Raw genomic sequence first — 26,114 nt, forward strand, 5'->3', positions numbered from 1 at the left:
ACAGCCATGTGAAGAGCGCCAAACAGGATTGGGGCAGGGGCGGGATGGCGGCCAAGGATTAAAGCCCCCTTACACACACACACACACACGTCCTAATCCAGCTGCTATTTAATTAAGAAAAAGCAAGCATCTTAGCATTAATGTAATGTTTATGTGCTTAATGTAATGTATCGTTTCACTCTAGCACAGCTATTGCCTTCCAGTTTAAAACTCCTTTGCTTAATGTTGCACAATATCTAGCCTATCTTGCAAGATTTTGTACTCCCCACTGTACATAGAATAACTGCATACCCACAGGAATAATTATGAATGTGTTTGCACAACCAAATGTCCTTTACCATTTATGGGACCTGAGGATCTTGGCTACTGGCCAATGATGAAAATTGATTTCACGTTCCACTTGTACTCCCACAATATGTTGCCAATTCATTGACACATGGTGGGATATTTTACCATACTTCCTAATGTTTGCTAGCTCCACTGCTGCACCCTTTCACTATTGCTTCTCCTGTGCTAATTCAAAGGAAAGAAACCTCCTGTTAATTACAGTTGAAAAGCTACTTTTATCTTCCACCAAGCATAAGCTCGCATTCTGCAGTCACCATTCTCTTCACTTACACACAGAAAAAACTTCCCAAGTTTGGTTAATGTTTCAGCACCTGCTCTTCACAAATTGTACTTTGATCTTGCTTGTGGTGCATTGGTGATGAAAGTAGGTTTTATAGGTTCTATTTCCGCACATCAGTTCATTCTTTAGGAAAGTTGGGAACAAAGGATCTCAAACACAAGTGCCAACCGCCACCTGCTCTATCTTTCAAATGAACCAGTAGCAGAGCAACAAGTTCTGTTTGCACAAACTGATGAATTATTTGTATGGGACAAGCAAGAAAACCATCGTCATAAATTAGATACAGTTTCAAGTGACAGCACCTCATGGAACAATGACCTTTTTGCATGTGTAGTTAAACACTCTGGATTAGATCCAAATAACAGTGAGCAGAAGGGAAAGTAGCTACTACCATTATTCCACAAATTTTGCACAAGACTAGTGAAAGCATTTATGCAGTGATATAATAGGGGTACCTGAAAGGGCCAGGGAACACGTGATAAACATTTGAAATATGATGCTGAACCACTTGAAACACTGCATAGGTAAGTGCTTTGCACAAGCCCTTTGTGTCACATACGTCAGCTCTGATTCTGTAGCCAAGAGTTGCCTAGAGTCCCATTTGTTATAGTGGCTATTGATTCACAGTCTTGCACAAGGAGAACAACAGCTAAGGAACTACTGTAGTATAACTTTTTCTCTTGCAGTGCTATAGTGCAATGTTGAATATAGACCCCTTTAAAAGTGGGAGACACATTCCACATGCAAAAGAGCACCAACCCACTGAAATGCTTTTAAAATGTACATTTTAACTTGATTATTCTGGAGTCATAGAACAGTAAGGAGTATAGTGCAGATAGAGGTAATAGGGTTCTTTTACTGAAATAAGGAATAAGTCTTTACAATATAGATTTCCTTTAAAATAAGAAACAGCTGGAAACAATAGTATCTGGTTTGCAGTTTCAGCTTCTATACCAACCACTGGTCCAGAGGTTGTCCATACTTGGTATAACTGAACTATACATGAAGCTGCCTTACACTGAGTCAGGGTAATTAAATGCGTTCATCCTTCTAGCACAGGGATTCTCAAACTTGGGTCCTCAGGTGTTATTGGACTTCAACTCCCATAATCCCCAGCCTCAGTGGCCTTTGGTTGGGGATTATGGGAGTTGAAGTCCAATAACACTTGAGGACCCAAGTTTGAGAATCACTGTTCTAGCACAATGTTACTACTAGTAACATCTAGCACAATGTTACCCCTGCTAACTTGGCAAAGAGGCACTTTTTAACATGGTGATTCTCTTTATTTAGCCGGGGGAGAGTAACTGGCCCTCTCCACCCCCAGCACAAGTACCTCCAGTGACTGTTGCTGGTGTCTATCTTATGTTTCTTTTTAGACTGTGAGCCCTTTGGGGACAGGGATCCATCTTATTTATTTATTATTTCTCTGTGTAACCTGCCCTGAACCATTTTTGGAAGGGTGGTATAGAAATCGAACAAATAAATAAATAAATACTACTTTGACTAGTAGCCAAGGTTTCAAGCAGAGATTTTTTTCCCCCAGTGCTACCACTGAGATCCTTTCAACTGGAGAAGATATAGATTGGATCTGAACCTTCTGCACACAAAGCACATGTTCTACCGTTCAGAAAGGTTCCTTCCCTTTCTACCCTGTCACACACGACAGGGAGTGGCTGCCATACTGCACAAGAGTAAGTCAGCCTTGGTGGAACACCAGGTACTAGCAAGCACCACGGGAGGGGGGCGTTTCTTCCTTTTCCTCAGTTGTGGGCTTCTCAAGTGCACCTAGTTGGCTATTGCATGATGCAGGATGCTGGACAGGATGGGCCTTTGCCTGACCCAACAGGGCTTTTCTCATGCAGTATTTGAGGTAGTCCTAATAAAGGAATTCTCCTACTGTTACTTTTATATTTCCCCCCTAACAGAACAAAAGAGCTACCTGCAATTTTCTAGCTACCATCACCATTATATTTTTGAAAAAGTTCTGGTTCACATAGTAAGACTTCTAACCAAATCATTATGCCTTTCGTTACTGCCACTGGTTTGAAATATGATTTAAACTGTCTACAAATACTCAGAAACAAACCTTATATGTGCAGTGGTGCTCTTTGGACTGGACTTCCAGGCAGAGATCCAGTCTCCTGCAGGCCTGGGGGGCCTCCAAATGCTAGCCTAGGGTGTCTCCAAATGCTGAGCAGTCCACTAATTTAAGTGGCAGGATTGTCCATGCAAAATATGGTATCTCTCTACAAATCAGTGGGAAGTTGTTTCTTCTCCTTCTCCTTCTCCTTCTCCTCCTCCTCCTTCTTCTTCAGTTTTCCCTGAGCATGTTCTGGTGTAAAAAATAATGCATTGCAGCTTATCTATTGGCAGTGGCAGGAGCAGTAGAGGGCCCCAAAAAGGCCTTTAGGTCCAGGCTCAAAAATTACCTAGGTGCACCTCTGTATATATGAACTACATGTATAATAAGAACTACATTCAGTAAGACAAGACTGTCACAACTGAAAACATTCAGCAACAATTGAAGACCTGGATTCCTGCTGGTATCTGCTATCCAAAGGATCCACCTTTGAGTCCAAGTGTGGTTTTCTATCATCCACCACAACCAGAAGTGCTGTGGAAATACAGTAATTATCCTCCAAATGAGGAAAGCATATGCAGTTGCTCAAAAGTTATTCCACTTCACCATATGAGATGTAGCAATGAAGAGCGGAGATCACAAAAATAATTATCACCTGGAGAAAAAGTAGGTAAAAGATACATAATCCTGGTCAGCGGGAGAAAGAAAGGCTGCATTCACAGGTTACATGAAACCGCACTTAAATGGGGCAGAGGTTGGAATTTGTGAATGTCCAAATGCTTGCAACCATGGTCTGACAGCAAAAGTGACCTGAGGTTTCCCTCTCCAAACTCCAATTTGAACCTTCAGTTTGTAGTGAGTTTCACCATCCCAACCTAAGGTTTGAAGGCGGCAGCATTACCATAATGTGTTGTTGCATGTGGACACCACCATAACTGCAGTTTCAAGAACCATAATCATAGAGAGAGCAGCTCAGATATACCTGGGGTTATGCCCACTCCATGCCTGCGGTGCTTCTCACTGGCTGCCTCTCTGAGCATGTGCTCTAATAAAGTAGTTGCCCGGCAAGAGCGATGCCACTATGTCCCATCCCAAGCTTCCAAGACTGTCAAACAGGAAAAGTCACATAGAGGTATGACCTCTTCGCACTCTGTCCCTTGCTTTCCCCTCCTGGCAATCAGGAGGAAAAGGAGACAGGTTGGCAAGATGGGCACTATGTGCTTAGCTCTCTAAAAATGAAGCTATCAAGAATGATGCATGTCCACAAGCACATGCAGTCATGGTGCCAACATAAACAGAACATCTCCATTAGATGGCTGAGACGGGAACATATGGACTGCTCTGCCGGGGGGGAGCCATTGCAAAAGCATACTTGGTCACAGCAGGCCAGACCCCAGGATCCTTTGCCCACTTTCATACATCTACCCCTTCCTAGGAAATCATCAAGTTTGTTTGTCAATCAAATAAATTTGTACACCTCCTCAAAATTTCATCTCTGGGTGGTTAACAATAACACAAAACAAGTTAAAAACATACACAAAACTTAAAACAATTTGAACAATTTAAAAGTCAAAAACAGATTAAAACCTAAAATTTAAAAAGCTGGAAAAGCTTGGGTGAAAAGGTGGGTTTTCAAATGTTTTTTAAAAATTGTCAGCAGTGGGGAGGATCGTATTTCAGTAAGGAGCAATGCATTCCACAATCTCAGGGCAGCAACCGAGAAGGCCTGTCCCTGTGTGGCCACCAACCAAGCTGGTGGCAACTGGAGACAGACCTCTCCAGATGACCTCAATGGGCAGTGGGGCTCATAATGAAGATGTTATCTTAAATACCCAGGGCCCAAGCCGTTTAGGGCTTTATAGCCCTCCTGTATTCTACCAAAGACAACCACAGGGTCCACACCGACTCGACGGCACACTTTACCATTTTACCTTTGCTCAGTTAGCAGGGATTAGCAACTGTAGGGTAGTGTTTCAGAACCTGCATTGCTGAGAAAAAAGTGCCCCACTACAGTAATACATGTTTTATTTTTTATTTATTTATTTATTTATTTTTACATTTTTATACCGCCTTTCGTTAAAAGAAAACCCCAAGGCGTTGGTCCTGTTGGTCCTAAACCCCTGTTTAGGACCAACAGAAATATCATATCATGAGCAGCAAGCTTTTGGCTTCTCCAGAACTCTTTGGTGTGCTGGATGTTAAGCAAATCAAAGCCATAAGGGGAGAAAAAACTGACCGGGGAGGGACATTTTGGAAAAGGCCCAAAATCTGTAGTTTGTAACAGTCTTGATGGAGTCCACAAGGTGTTATGTAGAGGTAACTGGATCAGTCTATAGATGCAGATACTCAAGAAAGTGAGCCAATTCACATGATGTGAATTACATTATCAGTTAATTTAGAATGTAGAAGACCTCCTAGAAAATGTTTATCCATTTAGAGCTGGGGAATCTACACCAAAGCTGAGAGGTGACAACACATGCAGCCTTTTCCCTCTTTCATGCAACCATGTATGACATACACACAGAGAGACCTTCTACTTTTCTGATGACAACCAGTTGCTCAGGAAAAACAGCAGAATGATGCTGTTGCCATCATGCCCGTCTTGTAAGCTTCCCAGAGTTGTTTGGCTGACAGTGACCGCTGCTGGAAACAGAATACTGGACTAGATGAACTCAACTAAGTTGCCCAGACCACAAACTCAGTCTACCCTAAGGCAGGACAGCACAACGTCAACCTTCCAGATGGCTTGCCAGAACCTAAGGGGTATACTCATGAGTCAAATGGGCCGTAACCCAAAGTTTGGCTTAAAATAAGCCAAATCTGGCAAGTTGCTGTTGGACTACAACTCCCATAGGCCCCAGCCACAGTAGCCAATAGTCAGGGGAACTGTAGACCAACAGCAGCCAGAGAACTGAAGTTGTACAGCCTGGGTCTAAGGAATTTGTGCCCCAAACAGTGTTTTGAACACACATTTACTGCAGCAGCAAAACAATAATTCCACAAAAAGCAAATCAGTGAAACCGTGAGGCAACCTAAATTTCAAACTGGAAAGATAACTTCCAGAACATAGGAACATAGGAAGCTGCCATATACTGAGTCAGACCGTTTGGTCTATCTAGCTCAGTATTGTCTTCACAGACTGGCAGCAGCTTCTCCAAGGTTGCAGGCAGGAATCTCTCTCAGCCCTATCTTAGAGAAGGCAGAGAGGGAACTTGGAACCTTCTGCTTTTCCCAGAATAAATCCATGTTAGTTGCTGTGATGGATTGACTTTTATTAGAGAATGTTTAACATATGGTTTACAAAAGCAACAGTGAATAAAATTTCCCCATAAAACACGGCCGCGTACTAACGAATGTGTGGTTGTAATGGTAGAGAGAATATAGCACTGTACGCAAGTTCCAATGGGTTTGGGTATAAGTCCGGTTAAGAGAGTTCAGTGAGAGCAAGGTCCAAGGGAGGGACGGATCCCAGCCTCACTTTGCGAGTGGCCGGCAGGGCCGTGCCAGTCTTCTTCTGCCAATTGCAGCCTCTGGGCATAGGTCCTTGACGGCGGAGGGTCTTCTCCAGGTCCAGGGGGTCCTCCAGGGGTGTTGTCAGCAGGAGTTCCTGGTGTGGTCAGTCGCTGTGCTGGCATGGTTCGTTTAGCATGCAGATATGTTATAGATCACGTTCCCAAGGTGGGAGGTTACATACATACGTACATACATACATGCAGGTCAAGACAGCCATAAGAAAATAAGTGTCCCTACTTAACGTTTCCCCTTCCAACATGCATTTTTTCTCTTTCTAATTGTATAGTTGCTGTAGTAGTAAGCAGAAAACCAATTCAATGAACCTCATTTCTCATAGTTTCAGCTGGACAGATGTGTTTCTGTTTGTTCTTCACAAGGGCAGAGTTTTGTTAATTTTGTTTTTGTTCCTTTTAAGAGGTGTGATTACATGCCTTTTGTGGCAGCAGCCTTCTAGTCAAAAGAGGGCCTGGAACAAACTGAATAATAATGTTTTCTGAGAGAAAGAGGCTGTCTTTAGGGAATGTGTTAATGCAAAGACAGATAACAGCTGAAAGAATTCAAGGTCAGGCAATTAGAATGAGAAGTTAAAAATATATAATTAAAAAACTACATGCCGGTAAATCTGATGGTTACTCAAATACCAAAATAGAAGTCATCTTGGCAGTGAATGTAGTCTCTAATTTTTAAAAGAAGTTTTCGCTCTCACTGGAAACTTGCTTGTGTCAAATCCAGAAAAACTTTCACAGGGTTTTCTCAAGGGATATGGGATACGGTTCCTCCATAACTTCACATACTGCATGTAGCTTTATGGTTTTCACATTTTAGTTTGTCGAGCTGTCTCTTTGGCATTGTCTGGATGTTAATTGGGAAGATATGATCGACCCTGAACTGATAATCTGAATGATAATTTTTTAAAAAAAACATTTTATATTCCGCTCTTCCTCCAAGGAGCCCAGAGCGGTGTACTACATACTTAGGTTTCTCCTCACAACAACAACCCTGTGAAGTAGGTTAGGCTGAGAGAGAAGTGACTGGCCCAGAGTCACCCAGCTAGTATCATGGCTGAATGGGGATTTGAACTCGGGTCTCCCCGGTCCTAGTCCGGCACTCTAGCCACTACACCGCGCTGGCTCTTTTCCCTACCATGTATATTACAAAATATTTTAATGTCAGAATAAATCTAGAGGCTCCCAGTTCTGCATTACAGTGAAGAGATGCATATGAGTTCAACATTAGCTTCAAAGTGGGCATGTTACCATGTTATTGGAATATGGATATAGGAAGGATCAAGGCAGTCACTTGTGATACTTGTGGAATTCAACAGTGTCACATGCTGACATGGTGAGGAAAATTACTCAAAGTAATTCACATTAAAAAGATATGTCAGCCATTGACTAACTTCCGTTGGTGTTGAAAACCATCAGGGACCATCATGCCTATTAGGATAGCAAAATATGCAGAGCTGTATCTTTTATTGGCATAGCTAGCATAGTATCTTGAAGAAACGTGCATGCTTGCACCACAGTGCAACTGGTCTGAAAAACAGTACCAGCTCAACCATATAAACAATGCAATAAAGGTAAAAAGGGCATCACTTTCAGAAAGAATAACATTTAAAAAAACACACACTAACAAAAAAACATAACACTAACATAGGAAGAATAACATTTAAAAAAACATACACTTGGAACTCAGAGGGCAGGGTAAGATGAGCCATATGGGGAAACAGCAGGAGAAAAAGGTTAAGCACTCCCCCCCCTGCACCACCACCACCCACTACCTCTTCATTGATCCAATCCACCTTTCCTTGAAGCAATCTTTCAAGTTTACAAAAATGTTACATGCATTTGGATATAATGCATAGTTTGGCTCTTTCTTACATATTGCTTGAATAAGGAACAAAAGCCATTGGCTGACATACAGAGAAAGGATGAACCAGTGTAGTGGGAGAGCAGCCTGACAGAACTTCCCAACTGCAGCGGTTGGCTGTGCAGCCCTCAGGGACATATTTTTGGGTGGCACAGAAGGCTTCCTGAGGATGGGGAGGGTGTCAAAACATCGCCACTGAACTGGTGCAGTTGGTTGGGAAGTTCTGTCAGGCTGCTCTCTACTTACTCTGGTGCATTCTTTCTCTGTATGTGAGCTACCAATTCGTCAACAACTCAGTTTTTGACAACATATCCAGCAATCTGTCAACATATCTTTGATATCTCTAAAGGTAATGTTTGTTGAGGGAAGCCATCATTAATCTTCATATGAGCATCCCTGACTGAGCACCTGCTCATCTTTGCCCAGTTTTGGGGATGCCTGGTGTTTATGGACTAATCTAATCTTAAAAATTTCTTCAATGGAAGAATAACATTTTAAAAAACATAATCCTGAAGATAGATTTATTTTTATTTTTTGCATCTGATGAGTGTGCTAAATCACATCCTAGTCACTTTTGATAGAGTTCTTTTCTGCAACATTTACCCTGGTGCAGGACAGAGAAAAGAGAGGGCAAATACATATTATTATGTGTATATTTGTAATAAATAATTAACCTTAACAGTGATATTTATTCTTCTTTTTATTTTAAAGCTTCTTTTGCTTAAATTAAAGGCATGACTCTGCCTACATATGAGAAGATGAACAACCACTTCCTTTAAAAGAACCAGAAGCTGTAAGAGCTCTTTTTGGGGTGGGGTGTGTGTGAAACTGAGATCTGTGTAGCAAATAAAAGTGTACCTGTTAACAGCATTTTCACTAGTGACATCACTGGGACAGATTTCACTGTTGTGGAGTCACATTTCACATATTCTGACCAACCAAGGAAACTATTAAGTTAAAATTTACTAGTGCATACATATTTTATTTGTCTTCAATGTGATCCAATGTGAAAGGCAGCTAATGAGCAAGCTAAACCAGTGTAATAGGATCAGACTTGGGAAATCAACAAACAAGAGACTGAAAACAAGGTTGCTTTTCCATATTAGTTTTTCATAAATCTTATAATAAATGTATATCATTTGGCCCTGCATGTGTGCTGCTTCTACCGTAAATATGTGCCCCAGAGGTGGGGGAGATTCAGGATGGGAACTACAGCCTGGGTTGCAGCTTCCTGAAGTTGCTATTTGCCTTGGTGCCAATTTAAGGTAACATACAGTTAGGCCCATAAACATTCAGCTGGAATGACCACACACACAAACTCTTCCCCCAAAAGACCATTATTCAGTTATTTACAAAGTAACAACACACGGAGATACCCACTTACTGTGTAGCTTCTAGAAAAGGCAATCTGAGACTCAAGTCTGCCTGAAACAAAAACATATGACCTCCTGGAACTCTTTTCCTTTGATTCCTGATGTGTGAAGATTCCGTGTAATTAAGTGGTAAAGCAAATGCCTTATATACCTGTATAAGAGATTTTTCATCTATTCATACATTTCAGAGTCCAACACTGGAATGGAAACTAGATACTGGGGGCCTGTATCTACTTCCTGCACAAGTGAAGACTTGCAACTATGAGCAACAAAGCTCTACAAAGGTTTCCTACCCATATGCCTCTGGGCTTCCAAATGCTACTGCAGTGGTGTGAGGTCTATCTATGGGGAAAGGATTCCAATAGATAATGAAGAGGTCATGATTTAATGGTTCACACATTATGTTGTTCCATTCATAGTCATATTAGGAAGGCTGGAACTCCTTATACAAATAAACAAATGCAATGTAGGAACTGGTCATTATCAATGGGAAGGTGAGGTTTAGATATGGTTCATAAATAAGAGGCATATTTATAAGATGTGTGGAAACACCACCATAGGGTTTTTGTTTTGTTCTTTGCTTTATTTTGATCATGGATATACTAACACATCCTTCTGTCCTTTTAACAGACCTCAGCAGATATTAATCACAAACAAAATATCACTTTGTGCTCAGATGATGTGATTTATTTGTCATGATGTTTGGGTTCTGGTGTTCTCAGTTTAATTTAGTCAATTGCTCTTATGTTCTTCTTTCAGGGACTGAGTTAATGCAACTTTAAAATCTTTTTGTGGTTTCTTAGCTTTATGATAGGAATGGGCAACTTTTTCAGCTCCAACAATTGTAAAGAAAATATTTAATGAAGCATAAAGCTGCAGTTAATACATGTAGTTGTTAACACCATGAATGCAAAGGAAGAACTATGGTCCTTGGATGCAGAACGTTCTGAAGAATACAAAGATGTTCCATCAGAAGCTAAAGTCAATGGACAAAGTTCTGCATTACCTGCTCAGATTCTCTACCATATCTTAAAAGTTGGGAAAAGAAGTTTTAATATTTAGCTTTTATGTTTTCTTTGGGACCTTGGCAGATGATGTGGTGGCATGATGCACAACTCCTCTATTCCCTCTGCATGTGTACTGTTCTGTAAGAGCCATTCCAGATCTCACCCATGCTCCCGAAGGGGAAGGGCTCTCTAACGTAAGAAACACATTCCTCAAGGTCAGTAATGTGTTTCTGATCTTAGAGAGGTCTTTGGAGCACAGAGAGTCTGGGATCTTCCTCACACCAGATCATTGGCTTTAGTCACTGGGTTAAAGAAGGTGTGTGCATGCACAATGGCCTTATCACAGGAGCTTTAATCCTGAGTAACTGCTGCCAGGATGGCGTATTCACTCATTCACCCTCAAGTGCCTGGAAAAAGATGTGAGAGAGGAGTGAGTCTGTGCCTATCACCCAAGCTTCCCAGCAGTTCTGCTTTCACCTACTGTGTGCAAGGGGCCCTGTGCATCTACAACTGTATGTCCATAGGGCTCCTCTATGCAATCTAGAACCCTGACTGATCAAATCCCATGGAGCAGCTGTAGAGCTTTCACTCTAATGCGCAGGAGCTGGGAGGGTATAGTTGGTAGGTACAGCCATTCTTTCCCCTCATATGCTCACTGGATGCATAAGGAGTAACAAACGAACACTCCCAAGGTCATCATGTCCTAACCCAACTAAGGTGGAATCTGAAGTTTTCAACTGTGTGAACTGTTCAGGAGAACTATCACAGCTGAATAATGCATCTGGGACAGTCTGAAGCCTTCTTCAGATGTTAACAGGGTGAGCAACACTCATGCTAACAGTGAGAAAAGAGGGAAGTCCCACCACTGTCACTGACCTCCTCCCACGGGGCACATATGTTTATGGCACAGTTTGAAGTAGGAGGTTCACTGGCAATCCCATGAGCTGCAACCTCAATTGATTGAGATTGCAGCTCATGGAATCACCGGTGAACACTCTTACGGCTCCTCATCGGGACTTCCTCCCCAATGGAACTGTGAGCACTCCTCACACTGATAATAGCTGAAGAGGGAAACTGGGATCTGCTAAACCATCTGAATGAACACTTTGACCAGTGGTTTGCACTTCAGGGAACCCTTCTCTCATCTACTCAACTGCCAAGGAAATCCTGCACATCTGCCACAGAGCTGGTCTTGTGGTAGTGAGCATGACCTATCCCCTTTGCTAAGCAAGGTCCACCCTGGTTTGCATTTGAGTGGGAGACTACATGTATGAACACTGTAAGATATTCCCCTGAAGGGATGGGGCCACTCTGGGAAGAGCACCTATATGCTTGCATGCACAAGGTTCCTTCCCTAGCACCTCCAAGACAGGGATGAGAGAGACTCCTGCCTGTAACCTTGGAGAAGCTGCTGCCAGTCTGGGTAGACAATACTGAACTAGATGGACCAATGGTCTGACTCAGTATATAGCAGCTTCCTATGTTCCTATGATAGACAGATTTTGTCTTATGCTGTAGAGTCAAATGTTAAATGAGTGCTTTGAAAATTCATACTGGCTTTTATTGTTATTGTCTCCGTGCTACAGTGCAGCTGGTTGTCTTTTCTGAGAAACCAGTTCAACAGAATACTCAGTGTGAATAAACTGTTAAAGAAAATATTTTATTACATCATGAAAAAGTATAATCATCCAAATTCAAACTTGTTTTAAAATCTGAAAATTGTTTTAAGACAGTCTGTTGGTATATTTTGTTCCACATGGGAATGATATGAAGACTAATCTTATTACTAAATATTGCACAGTCTGAAAGCAACAATGAAAATAATAACAAAACAAATCACATGATTTTGGGAACCATCTCACATTATGAAAAACCTACTAAGAAACATTTATTTAAAAAAGAAAAGAAAACCCTTTTGTTTCTACAGTAGCTTTAAGTTTATGGAATGACTGTACTCCACTGAAGACCACTTCAGTGACAGGAAGCTTCAATTCAGCAATCCCTTGTGCAAATAAGATTAATTAAAAAAATAATGCAGTTAGTCTTTGATATCATGTAGACAGTTGCCACTTTTTTCTATTACATCCCTGCCAGGGGAGAGGAAAAATAAGGGGAAAAAGGGCTTATTCCATGAGTTTTGCCTGCAGTTCCATCTCTGCCTGTTTGAGTGCAACATCCACCAAGAGCTGAAATCCACTAAAATCCTGATTGAGGTCTGGAGGAGTAGGAGGGGGAGTGTTGAAAAGCCCACTCTGTGCATTTGTACTAGGTCCCAGCTTACATACATCCTCATGGTATATGAGAGAGCTGTCTGTGAAGATGGTAGGTGAGGCCCGCTGCAGATCATCTGGGGACTGACCAGGACCAGCTGGTTGACCAAAATGGAAAGGAGAATCTTGCAGTGCAGTTACTGTGGTGTGGCAAATTACCGATGGTCGAGCCAAAACTGACCCTGGGGAAGGGGGTTTACAAGTCTTGTTTGGTCCTGTGCTACCAGAGAGGAATGAGCTTTCAATCAGTGGAATGCAGGTTTTTGAGCCTATAGAGAATTCCATGGGGCTGCCATCTGCCATCTTAGTCCCTCTTCGTGAGATAGTGAATTGATTTGGGTCCTTCCCATCCTTTCTCAGCATGTCAGGTAGAAGCCTGCGGCGTGCATTGATAAACCAGTTGCAGACCTGAGAATACAAGGACATCTTAATTCCTACCTTCATTCATTGCTGACTACGTGACAGAGTAGTTCAGTTAAAATTAACAAATCCCTTCAAGCAGATTCTTTTAACTGCAGGACAAAAGAAAGGCTGGCAGACAAGTTCTGACACACCCGATGAAAGGCCCTTCCTTTCTCCCTGTTTCTACCAGCCCTTTCTGCTTACTAAAAAGCCTTAGGCTATCTGAAGGCTGTTTAGCCTGAACCAATAGGTTTAGCTTACAGCTCTGTACACATGTTCACCTATTACCCATTGTTCATTACATTTAGGTTAATTAACAACAGGAAAATGTTTCCCTGTGAAAGAGTCACTCCTCCCACAAACAGTAACTGATTTGCCCTGTTCAACTGACTGTGTCAACAGGCAAAACAGGGATTACCTCACTAAAGTTTGCCCTTGTTTGAATATCAAGTCAGTTTCCTGGGCAATAAAAGACAGCTCAATCAATAGCCTTTTTCATGTTTATTCTCTAAGGGCTGTTTTCCCTTATGCCACTGAATCAAAGAGAACTTGATTAATGCTCACAAAGCAATGACACTAATTATTCCAGAAATGGTAACATGATCTAAAATGGTAAAACTAGAATTGCATTGAACCTATTGAGCAAGTTGAGCTTGTGCACTCCTAACACACACACAAGCCTATAATGCACACACAATACATTATACATCTATATACATTTTTTAAAAAATATGAAGGGTTTATTCCAGAGCCACTGTACTGTGTATTCACATCTTGTCAACCAGGTCCTCTCACTCTCTGTTTTGCACCTGTACAAGAAACTTAAGTTACGTGGTACAGGGTATTCTCTGAAAATATGCAAAATGACCAGCATTGTCAAGGGTATTTAAAACTGTTTGACAGCATACATGGGCCTCAGGGGAACCTGAAGAAAAACTATGCAAAGCATTAAGCTGAGCTCCTTTGTGTGTCTGTATGGATTGTAATAAGATCCAAAACTCAAACAGCCCCTTTCAAAGTCAGCAACTAACAAACATGCACTGCACATGACCACCCCTTTAAAAGTGAAGGGCTTTAAAATGGAAACTAATAACCGTACATCAAACACTGTCATGCAGCACAATCATAGGAAGCTGCCTTATATACCCAATCAGACCACTGGTCCTTCTAGATCAATACTGTCTACACTGAAACCATGGAAAGTCACGTTCTAGTCAGAACTGGAAATGCCACATGCCTGAGACTGAACCTGGGACCTTTACCTATAGTCCCTCCCCTCTGCTATGCAAATTTACTCAGAAGTAAGTCCCACTGAATTAAGTGGGGCTTACTCCCAGGCAAGTGTGTCAAGGATTATAGCCTTACACATAACCAGAGTACTCTTAAATACCTGTAGTGTGGAAAGATGTGTCTGTCGGGACAGTAGTGCTTTCTCTTGTTCTGAAGGATAAGCATTATAGCGATGCTCATATAGCCAGTCTCGAAGAATCTGCACCGATTCCTTGGGCAGATTACCCCGTCTTCTCCTCTTGATGGAGCTGGCAGAAGAGGACAGATCCAGAGGGACATCCATGCTGTCATCATCATCTGTCTCACTACCAGATATTGCAACAACAGCACCTATGATAAAAACAGTGAAATCACACTTGTACATGCAGCATTTTATCCATCCAGACACATGTTGTTATCTTGCTGCAGATAAAGCAAGGTAATGTTCACCAGAGAAGGGCAAGCTGTAGACTCCCTGTGCAACAGTAGAGCCTGTGACCTGCATTCTGGGGATGGTTCTGTATGCATAGGTGTAATGATCTCCTTAGCAACCATCCACCTGGCCACATACATACAATAGCTTGCATCATTTACTAGCATCATATCAAATACTGGGTATGAATACAGCAGTTTTGCTTCAAAGCTAAGCACTGCATGGTCAGGCAGACAGCCAACAAACAAGAACTAAAAGAGTTAATGTATTGAATCAATGACAAGTCTAACACTTCTTACTAACTCAGTGTGGCTTCTGGATTTTTAAACTTTATCTGCTTTTTCCAGAAAGTTATCAACTGAGGGGACGGAAACAGAGGCAAAAGGAAAACCTAGTTCTGATTTCCATGAAGTACAACAAAAGATTAAATACAAAGTGAACACAGAAGGGTGGGAAGAAGCATACACCTGAAAAAGCAACCCACAGAGTAATTTCACACTAATTTCATTTTTTTCTGGAGAAACAGTCATGCTCCATTTCCTGCTCATTGATCCTTTAAAATTACTGCACACTTTCCCCCATTTATATGATATGTTTATGAGATCTTTACACATCTCATGAAAAGTCCTATTCACCAACATCTCAAGACAGAGAACTTGAAATTTAGATGGTTTATTGCCATTGAGGTTATAACACTTTAACCCAAAAAATATGTGCCAAAATAACTAATGTACTATTCATAAGCTTTGACACTGCTAATGCAACAGTTTATATGCTTCATTCTAAGCATTTTTATGCGGGTGCAGCAAATCTTAGGGCCGGGCCATAGATTAGGTTGTATTCAAGTATTAATGGGTCATGCAGCATTCCTGCTACGTTTCATAGAATAAATGCAGCTAACTAAATTAAGATCAACTACACCATTTCAGAAACAGCTATTGTGCAACCAGTCTTCAGTTCTATTCTGTAACTTAAAAGTATTAATATGTTCACCTTTGTAGTCAAAGAATCTGAAGAAACGAATCAAATTGCACCTTGTTTCAGCTTTACCCGCCCTAAATTAGGAATCTTAAAAATCAAATACAAAACAGATATAAGCACCCCAGCTAGGGAACACAGCTGAAGATCAGCTGAACAACACTTGTCTTCCCAGAGCCTTCACAGGTACCTTGCTTCAGGACTCCACACTAACGCCCACCAGGAACTCAACTCCTCAACACAGACAGGAAAGTGAGAGGGAAGATTTATTTTATTTTATTTTATTTTTACATGTATATCCCGCTCTTCCTCCAAGGAGCACAGAGCGGTGTACTACATACTTGAGTTTCTCTTTCACAACAACCCTGTGAAGTAGGTTAGGCTGAGAGAGAAGTGACTGGCCCAGAGTCACCCAGCTAGTCTCATGGCTGAATGAGGATTTGAACTTGGGTCTCCCCAGTCCTAGTCTAGCACTCTAACCACTACACCACGCTGAGCAGGAGACTATACCTTGACACCGGCACTTCTTTCTTCCTCCTCCCACAAGGTGCACCAGAAAAATGAGGGCTATACACATGACCACTGAGTCTCTTTCCACACATATACACCCCAAAATATCTTGTTACTGTGCAGTGACATAACAATTCTCCTTCACCCAACAGGTGGCAGCAGTGTCTGCTGTAAATGTGACAAAGGATCATTAATCCTTGCTCAACAATCCCTAGTGAGCAGCTAGTCACTGGATCTATCTGCTGCAGCTGGCACAGTGTCATTATTCATCACTACTTTTAAATTTCTCTTGTTTCCCCTCAGGCAGCTACTTGTAGGGGCAGGTTTCCTACTCTCTGTGTAGCATGCAGTCCACGGGTAAGACCCACTGCAGCAACACTGATAAATGGAAAGCCAGCTGTTGACCTGTGAAGTAGCCACCTTTTGCTTTGAGCAGGGCTCCTGTGACTTTCTAGAGCATGTGACACAGTGATGTAACAGTTGTCGCTCTTCCAGGGATAGAAATAGTGATGGGGAAGGCTGTACCCATTGCTCCTTGTCATGCTGGTGTGATGATAAACCCAGCAGTTGGGCTGCATGGAGTGAAGAAAGGAAAACAGATTTCAAAACGTGCCAGCAGCACTGGATATTGAGGGGGAAGGATGTGAAAGGCATTCTGGGGCACGAACTGGGTGAAGCTGTTGGTCATCACATAGCATACCCAGATTATGTATGCATCTAGCCCTTCCCTTGGGAGACTGGCCAGAGACTGGACCTAGGACCTAGGACTGAGCTATGGATCCATGTGGGGCCTCTTTACTATTAGGCTTTATGGCTAGAGGAACTCCCATGGTGGCACAAGAGGCATCTCCTAGGATTGGTCCCTGAGAGAGTGATTGCTTTGAACAGTGGTTCCCAAACTGGGGGCCTCCAGATGTTGCTGAACTACAGCTCCCATCATCCCCAGCCACAATAAATTGTAGCTGGGGCTGACGGGAGTTGTAGTTCAGCATCATCTGGAGGCTCCCAGTTTGAGAACTACTGGGTTAGAATATTGCTCTGTGGAGTTGGAGGCCTGTGTTATAGTCATTTTGCCTCCATCTTTTCCTGCCTGGACCCATTGTTGCCACAGGGACTCCCAGAAGATAGACTGTACCTTGTAGAAACAAAAGTAACATTGTTGAGGATCGGGCATAAACCCAGTCTTCTCTTTTCCCTTGAATTGCCCTTTCTTGTTATGCTACCGAGCAGTTCACAGCACTACCTGCAGTGAGCTTGCTTGCTCCTTGTGCACATGGCCTTCCCCATGCCGCTCCCCAGCAAAATGCTGGCTCTCCTCATAGACACAGCAATATAAACGTGTGCAATGCCATGGAATTCTTCTGTATGGAAACATGCCATATAATCCTGCAACCCCTTCTCCTAGGTTGCCATGCAACCTTGATTGAAATCCAGACATCCAGGTGCCATCATGGAGTCACTTAGCCATCCTATGCTTGACTGGTGCCATCCACACTTGGGTAACACTGGGGCATAGTCAGGGACAGCAAGTGTTTCACAAAGTGGCAACTGAAGAGAAGACAATGGGTCCACACAGACATTACGCAAGTATTTACATGACAGGTCCTGCCTTAAGGTAAACAGTCATGCTGAAGTATTTTAACTAGCTATATCAGGATATTGCCTGAAGAGCACAAAGAACTGTTCAAAACCTGTGCTGATTAGTATGTTAAAAAGCTAGGCATGTTTATTGTTCTTCCTTTCTAGTGCCCCTCCTCATAAAATAAATTAAAAATCTGTTCTCCACCATCATCACCACAAACAAAAACCTGTAAAGCACACAACCAAGCAAATAAAAGTGAAGGCAGAAAAAGCCAGCAGTGATGCCTGCTCTTTGATCTGCTTACTTATTGTGACATGTTCTCTCTGCTAAGAGGTTAATGATACAAAACAGGTTTTGGGTAAACAGGAAAAAACTGCCATGCAACTTCTCTTGGGATAAAGAGCAGTTGTCAATAAAGATGCACCAAGACCAGTGAACTGCCCACAAAGAGTCCTCATATTTGTGCAGAAGCTGTAGCAAGCAACAGGAAGCTACAGATAGCAGATCCCCCCCATCCCGGTCCAGCTGATTTCTCATTAGAGCAAAGGCCATATTGGTGCTGTCATGGCTTTGTTTACACTAGAGCATTTGTGCTGATTACAGGCTAGCTTTGGTTTTTCCACTTGTTAGTAATCAGACTGCTCTTGATTTCCTGTTTTAACAGGGCACAGTTAAAAAGAATCCTGGTTGGACTGCCAATCTTATGTGTTAACTGTTATGAAAGAAAGAAAGAAAGAAAGAAAGAAAGAAAGAAAGAAAGAAAGAAAGAAAGAAAGAAAGAAAGAAAGATTGATTGCATTGCTTTAATTTAAGCAGCTGCAAATGTGTGTATCATTGAGGCCAATTTAAACAGCTTTAGATAGAACGTTCTCCTTCATGTCCCTGTGTTCTTCACAGTATTCTTAGTAACAAAAAAGTTACTACAGTCACAATTTGTGGTTGCACCATCAGTTCACCAGTACAAAACTCATGAATGCAACTGGAGACCTGAAAGCCATTCTAGACAAACACACCCAGCATGGCAGATTGTCAAATAGTAAGTCTGTCAGCAAGATCAAACCTCTGTCTTTGTCTGAATGATTCACCATTTTAAATCTTCTATATAAATTCAGAAAAAAATAACACAATGTTCTTGTGCATCAGACCACACACAGACACCCTAGACAGACATGGTCACAGATGGGAAGTAAACAACTTGAACTGTGTATATTAGAAGAAAATAGGGAAACCTATTTAAAAGCAGGCAAGATAAAATGATAGAAGTGTTGTCCTGTTTAAAAAAACAACTCACTACTGAAAGGAGAAGTGGTAGAAAGCAGCTGCTTCAATAAAATTTACAAAGAAGCTTTCAAGGAGCAGACTTCCTCTTTGCCAAAAGAACAACATGCTGGACAGCTTTCTCCACAAATCTCTTTCACTTTGTTTAGTGAGGCTCTTGTTTAACTGCAGTTGATGTTGACTTGAAGCAAAACATTCCCAGCATGCAGCTGCAGACTTTACTCCAGAGTAGGGCTAAATCACATATAAAAGATTCAAATGATGCCAACATTTGTGAGAGAAAAAGTGTTTCCTAAAAGAAAATGCAGTTGCATTTGTTTCACTATGTCCTATTGTCATAAATAAAGAATGAATGTGTGCTATGGAGTTTTCCCAAGTGTAAACAAAACAAAGAAAGGTCCCAGGCTAGAACTGGAAGAACAATTAAACCTTTAGTACAAAGCTACCAAGAACTAAGCTGCCTGAAGTAGCTTAGTGGAAATTACCCAACTATCTCCTAAACCTGTCAATTCAGAAGACCACAGTGTGACAGACTAAAATTAAGAGAAGTCACACACTAATTTTAGGGCAAGAAAGGCCAAGAAAAATGCTCTACCTCTTAGCATTTGCTTGCAACTTCCTTGGCCCAATACATTTATTTTAAGAGATACTTCTAACCTCTGAGTCCTCTTCAAAACCCAAACAAGAGGTTTATGGAGCTGATTTAGAGTACAGCCCATTAAAGAAGAGTTTATAAAAGAATTTGATTTCATCCAAAATTTTACATCAACAGGTGTGTTATTAGTTGTGTAAGTACATAGGAAGCTGTCGTATACCGAGTCAGACCATTGGTCTATCTAGCTCAGCACTGTCTTCACAGACTGGCAGCGGCTCCTCCAAGGTTGTAGGCAGGAATCTCAGTCCTCCTATCTTGGAGAAGCCAGGGAGGGAACTTGGAGCATTTCATCTCCTGAGGGGAATATCTTACAGTGCTCACACTTCTAGTCTCCCATTCATATGCAACCAGGGTGCACCCTGCTTAGCTAAGGGGACAAGTCATGCTTGCTACCACAAGACCAGCTCTCAGTATACTATACAATTTAAATAAAATGCAGAGGAAGAGGGAGACAACTTGTTGGGTTCCTCAATCATATCTTAAAACTTCTTTATCCCACTCCCACTCCCACCCCCTTACTTAATGTTAGTGGTCCCAAAGGAATCACAATTCTCCTTTTAAGGGTCTGCCCTTTAAAAATAGATTTAAAATGTCTTGAGAACTACAATAAACCTAATCCAAAACACTTTTACATAGAACCAAGTCCCATGTATTTAACTGGAACCTTCAGTTGTTAGGATTATACTTTAGATTTTTAGAACAAACAATAAGCAATCTGGCCACGTGCAACCGCAAGCCTAACTTTAAAAACAACAACCCCGTTATTTGCTTCAGTAGAGTGTAAAACTTCAAGCAACTGCAAACTTTTATTCAGTTTCCACTTGGCCACATGTGCTTCCCACCCCCCACCCCTGTCAATGGCCTCCTCATCTTAGAAATCCTGCATCCATCATGCTATGTTTCTCATTGTTTCATGCACTCCCTAAACTCACTACACAGCTCTCTCCTTCATTAGTATTTAAACTTCCACGGAGCACACACAAACACAGAACACTTGACAGCATTAAGATTCCATTTAACTTTGATACAAAGTGGAGGCAAGCAGTTAGATATGTATGGACTTTACATTTTGAGAGAGAGAGAGAGAGAGAACAGCTGCCCTGGGGTGAAAAGCTTAAACAATGGAACTAGCAGCAGACAGGAAACCAGCTCACCACTGCTGTGCAAATAGAAGGAGCAGAGGAATGTTCTAAAAATAACTCCTCTATATAATTCACTCTGCATTTTTTTTGCCCAGTAATACTACTTATTTGAACAAACTTGGAAGTTCAGCAGCCAAGATGAAGCATGTATTCTAAAGACTGGCCTTGGCATACATGCAATCCAAAATCACTCCAGAGAACAAAAATGTTTGGACAGAACAGACTTAATACACATAGACGTTGACCCCTAATGGTACTCTCCTCATTTGTTGCAAGCTTATCCCCCTTACTATTGCCTGACTCTGGTCTTTGTGACCCGGTTTCCTTTGTCTATTTTAGGTTCAGTTCCAAGCTCCCTATGAGAACTACAGACTATGTTAATAGAGAACACCTCTTAAGTTACACAGAAAGAACTCAGAAAAGGGAGAGGAGGTGTACATAAACACAAACTGCTGCAAGAGTTTGGCAGGAAAGCAGGATGTCTGGAGTATGAATGCAGCACAGTGTCCAGCAAAAGAAAAAACATACATAATGCCACCCCCCCTTTAACTTTCTATTTTCATTGCCTTGAAATACCAACGGTAGTATGCGATAAGGCTAACAACAGAGAAAAGGAAGTTGCAAAGACAAGTTTAAAAAATGAAGTTTCTTAATTTTGTAACTAGCCACGAGTTTAAGTCATTCTGAAGTTCACAAATGGAAACAATGAACAATCCCTGGTTTAAAAAAAGAGGGGGAAATCCACCCTGTCAAACAGCAAGAAAGTGATTTATAAAGTTAGCTTTTGCTTCACAGCCTTCCATTCTGGGCGAGGAAAGTGCATATAAAAGTGCCTACTTTCATGTTCCTTTTAAAGGGGCGAGGTGTATTTTTTACAGAGCTAGAATATGTATAAACAAAACTGCACTGAAAGGGTTTCAAAGTGCATTTTAAAAGGCTCCACCCCCGTCTCCATGCCCTCCCTCCCCCTTCGAAAATCGCAAACAAAGAAAGTCCCTTTGCTAGCCTGCTTAAAGAATACTATTGAACAGGAGAAACGGTGAAGGCCATGCTTGATTACCTGAATGAAAAAGTTGTGTTTTCTACAGTAGAGGAAAGCAGAGCAAAATAAAACGAACAGACGTAAGGGGAGGAGGGAGCAGCAGATGCGAAGAAAACTTTGCCCGGACACAAAGCAGGCAGTTGGGACATGTTTTGACAGGGCGCCAGTAGCACCGGGATGCGGTAGCCTCCCAGCAGACAGCAGCGCTCTCCTGTTTTGTCTGGGTGGGGAACCTCCTCAGCTACCCTTTGGGACACAGGCTGCACAAAGGGCGGAAGGATCAGGCTCAGTTTGGAGGCGGCGGGCGAAGGTGTGATTTTTTTTTAAACAAACTACACGCGGGAGGTCACAAAGAAGCGCCCGGCGCAACACGCTCTCTCGCTCTTCACTTTCAATTGTTTAGCAACACCACGAGGAGAGGCAGAGCAGAAGGTTTTTGTGTTGTTGTTTTTCACTTTAACAGCCAGCCACAACCGCGTTCAAAACATAGCACGGCTACTTACTTTTTTTAGTTTTCATCTTGGTCCTTGGAAACTCCTTGTGCCCTATCCTCGTGATGCCAACTCTTATACTCAGAGGGCCAGGAAAAAACTTGGAAAAGGCAGGGGAGAGGACGGGAACAAGGCGAATCTCTCCACGCCGCTGCTCTTAAACGGCGCCTAGTGCGTTGAATGGACAGTGCTCCGAGGTCTGGTTGGAACTGAAAGTAACTTGAGACCGGCGCGCTCTCTCTACCGCTGCTTCTTTCTTTGTTCTTTAACTTGTGCCTGGCGAAGTGAGGAAAGCAAGCTGCTGCTGCCGCTGCTGCCGCCTCCACGAGGTGCGCCCTCCCCCACCTCCCAGCAATGAGTAAGCGAGAGAGTAACTAAGAGCCAGAGCTGCCTTTGCCACCACCACCACTACTGCTGCCGCCGCCTCTTCCCCTCCCCTGGCGGCTTGTGAGAGTGACTGTCAGATGGGGGGGGGGGGATAGACAGGCGTTTCTGCAAGGCTGCTCGTCATGGTGACAGGGCAGGCAAGCAGGAGGAGCCTTAGGCCCCCTCTTCGCTTCCCGCTTTGCTTCCCAGGCAGCCGTTTGATCACGAAATTGGAAAACAGTACAAGGGAGAAGGGTGTGTGTGTGTGTGGTTTAGGAACACAGGAAGCTGCCTTATACAGAGTCAGACCAATGGTCCATCAAGCTCAGTATTGTCTACACAGACTGGCAGCGGCTTCTCCAAGGTTGCAGGCAGGAGGCTCTCCCAGCCCTATCAGGGAGGAAACTTTGAGCCTTCTGCATGCAAACAGGCAGCTGCTCTTCACAGAGCGGCCTCAGAGCCTAAGGGGAATTTCTTACTGTACTCACAGGTCTCCCATTCAAATGCAAACCGGGGTGTACACTGCTTAGCAAAGGGGATAATTCATGCTTGCTACCACAAGACCAGCTCCCAGATGCCCCTGGCTTGCCCTGTCCGACACGGGAGGTGCTAGAGGGCCCAGACGAGGAGCTTCTTTCCTCCTTTCCGAACCTTCAACTTGGAAGTTGAAATAGGATTGCAACCCTAACAACAATTCCTTGAATGTGTGGGCACCATCAAAATCAAAGGGCTTTAGAGTAAATAATATGAGAACAGGGTGATAGGATTACAGTGTATTTTTGTTTCAGAAAACTAACCTGAGATAAAACTCCTCTCCCATACACTTTGACCCGTTTATGCCCCCGCGCCCAATCCTCTCCGCCCCCGCCGGTGGTCTCCGGCTGCTGTTGGATGAGTTCCATCCACTCCTAGATGAATGTGAATGAAAAATCCTGGGGGTGGAGTGGAAAGGGGAGGTTCGCTTACTCGGAAGTAACTTCGCGAGTTCAATGGGGACTGGGGGCTTACTCCTCCGGGTTTTTAAAGATCGCAGCCTTACCGGGTACAGTTTTATCACTAGTGCTCTCCGCCCGCCCTCCCCTTCCGAGCTACTTGGGCGGTGGGATGGGGGAGGAGTCGAGGATTCTTTCTTCTCCTTATCTGGGACCTTGTTGTGGGAGTCGGATCTGCCTGGTGACCCCGTTGCGAAAATTCCTGGCACGCGGGAGAGACAGTCACACAGTACTGTCATGCTTTACAACTTATCAGTCACAGCGAATATACAGCTGCGACAACAGAGGCTCAAATCTGATTTCTTCCCAGGCAGCGTGGTTTTAGATCACTGCAGCTCCTGGCTGTGTTAAAAACCGAGGGCGCCGCAGATTGTGGCGACTCAACTCATCAACCGGGCGATCCTCAAACTACTTTACTACTACTTCTGTATACTGGCTTGAATAATACTTTCCCCCAGTCGTTTAAGCACGACAAGGTTCATATTTACTCGGTAGCTGTAGTCCTACGAAAGTCCCCGAGATTACTCCGGAGTGAGTGGTTAGTGTAAAGCGTGCTGCAAACTACCCCACGACATGCAGCCTGATCCTGAGCACGTTTTACTCAGAAGTAAGTCCTGCTGAGTTCAGTGGGTCTTATTGTGCTTAGAGTTGCTGCCATAGGGTGTAACTGTAAGGGGGAACGTAGGTTTAAGTCCAACAGAACTGGATGCTTGGTTTCTTCTCATCTCTAGACCGCGTGCTAACGCAAAGGAAGATAAAACGCCACTAGGAGAAAAGTCGTGGTTACATCAGGCTCAATCAGGGGAATTTGCTTTCTACCGAAACGGTTTAAACACACACACTTTCTTGTTTTCTCTTTTTCTCCACCCCGGCTTCTAAAAATGAACTTTATACGGTATGTTTCCAGCGACCCGTTCATTCAAAAAGAAAATGTAGCTGGCTGGCCCATGTGACTTCTCGTCTTCCATGGCTCGGTTCACCCCTATTGAGTAAACACGTGTGTAAGTAAAGTTTGTTTTGATGGCGAGATAGGCGAACTGCTCTAGCCACATGTCTGGGGCTTGTTCCAACTCCTGCCGAAGAGTTTTTTTGTTTGTTTTCCTTCTACCGGAGCTGGCTCCAAAGTTCAGTTTTTGAAAAAAGTTGTATTAGTGTTTCCTCATTCAGTTAACAGAGAAGGTTGGATTTCTTTCTTTCTTTTTTCCCCTGTGGGAAAACATCTACTGTATTCCCACAAGTGTGTCAAGGAAGCAGGAAAGTCAGCCTCTTGCTCAAGTATGAGTCCTTCACATTTCCTGGATTTCGTTAGGAAAGTCATGACTAAGATGTAAATGTCATACCATAATTCATGCACGCCCTAACCAAAAAGCTCCAGGCATGCTCCTCTGTAGAACACCTTGGAACAGCTATTAAAATAGTGATTGCTCAATGGAAAGTGAGAGCCCATCGCGGTCAGCTTCGGAAGCTCTTTCGGTCACCAGCTGTCCCTACTGGAGACAGCGCAGGACAAAGAGCTCACACACATGGTTTTTCCCTTCCGGAGGGGGACAGGGAAGGGCCGGCCAGATCCTACAGATGCTTTTTCAAAAACAAGTCCCTCTCCCACCGGGCGTATATAGGATAAGGGCAGCCTGTATCTCATCCCTCCCCACATTATTTCCAATAATTTTCGAAGTGTGGGGTGAGGAAGTAAACTCTGAAAGGCTGCGCGACAGTTGCTAGAGGAAGTACAGACTCCTCCCTCCGTCTGATTGTACGTGTCTGTTTTTATTCTCATGACTAAAGGGCATGTGGCAGGCGGGCAGGGGGAGACGCTGTGTTTTCCCCCCTCCTCCTCCGCTCACGCTTTCAGCACAATCATTTGCGTGTTTCCTCAGAAGTAAGTTCTGTGGGTTCAATGGGGAATTGTTAAGTCTATTGGAACGCAGTTCCCACACATTTAAATGTGTCCGCGCTAGTGGTGGTGGGTTATTAGCACGTGTGTCTCCAGAGAGGAGGCGAAGTGTGGGCAAGACCGGCTCAGACAAGTAGCTATCCTCTCCCCCCGTTTACATTTCAGGAATCAAACAGGCAGGACACAGTTCGCCCACCCATAAATGCACATTGCCTCTTCTGTGCTCCCCCTCTTCAATTTCCTCGGGTGCCGCCATTGCTCTTGACTTGAGGCTCATGCAAGCCATTTCAGAACCGAGGTCTTAGAAACACATTTTAGAAGGGCAGCCACTTCCGCCTAC

The 26,114-nt window shown here is 43.1% G+C and overlaps 1 protein-coding gene across 7 annotated transcripts; it reads right to left on the minus strand.

The window, feature by feature from the left end:
• Nucleotides 1-12,111: 12,111 nt before the first annotated feature.
• On the minus strand, nt 12,112-24,092 carry TGIF1 (TGFB induced factor homeobox 1). Of its 7 annotated transcripts, none has more exons than XM_053242481.1 (3): nt 23,928-24,092; nt 14,533-14,762; nt 12,112-13,148 (listed from the first exon to the last, which is right to left on the minus strand). In XM_053242481.1, exons 2-3 carry the CDS (start codon nt 14,713-14,715, stop codon nt 12,594-12,596), a joined length of 738 nt encoding a protein of 245 aa, XP_053098456.1. In that variant the 5' UTR covers nt 14,716-14,762; nt 23,928-24,092; the 3' UTR covers nt 12,112-12,593. The 7 variants fall into 7 exon arrangements, with proteins under 7 accessions (XP_053098456.1, XP_053098454.1, XP_053098452.1 ...); XM_053242479.1 differs by lacking the exon at nt 23,928-24,092 and adding an exon at nt 23,686-23,900; XM_053242477.1 differs by lacking the exon at nt 23,928-24,092 and adding an exon at nt 22,535-23,108.
• Between the last annotated feature and the right edge of the window lie 2,022 nt (nt 24,093-26,114).

The sequence above is a fragment of the Hemicordylus capensis genome, chromosome 4 (genome assembly GCF_027244095.1).
Source record: "Hemicordylus capensis ecotype Gifberg chromosome 4, rHemCap1.1.pri, whole genome shotgun sequence".
NCBI lineage: Eukaryota > Metazoa > Chordata > Lepidosauria > Squamata > Cordylidae > Hemicordylus > Hemicordylus capensis.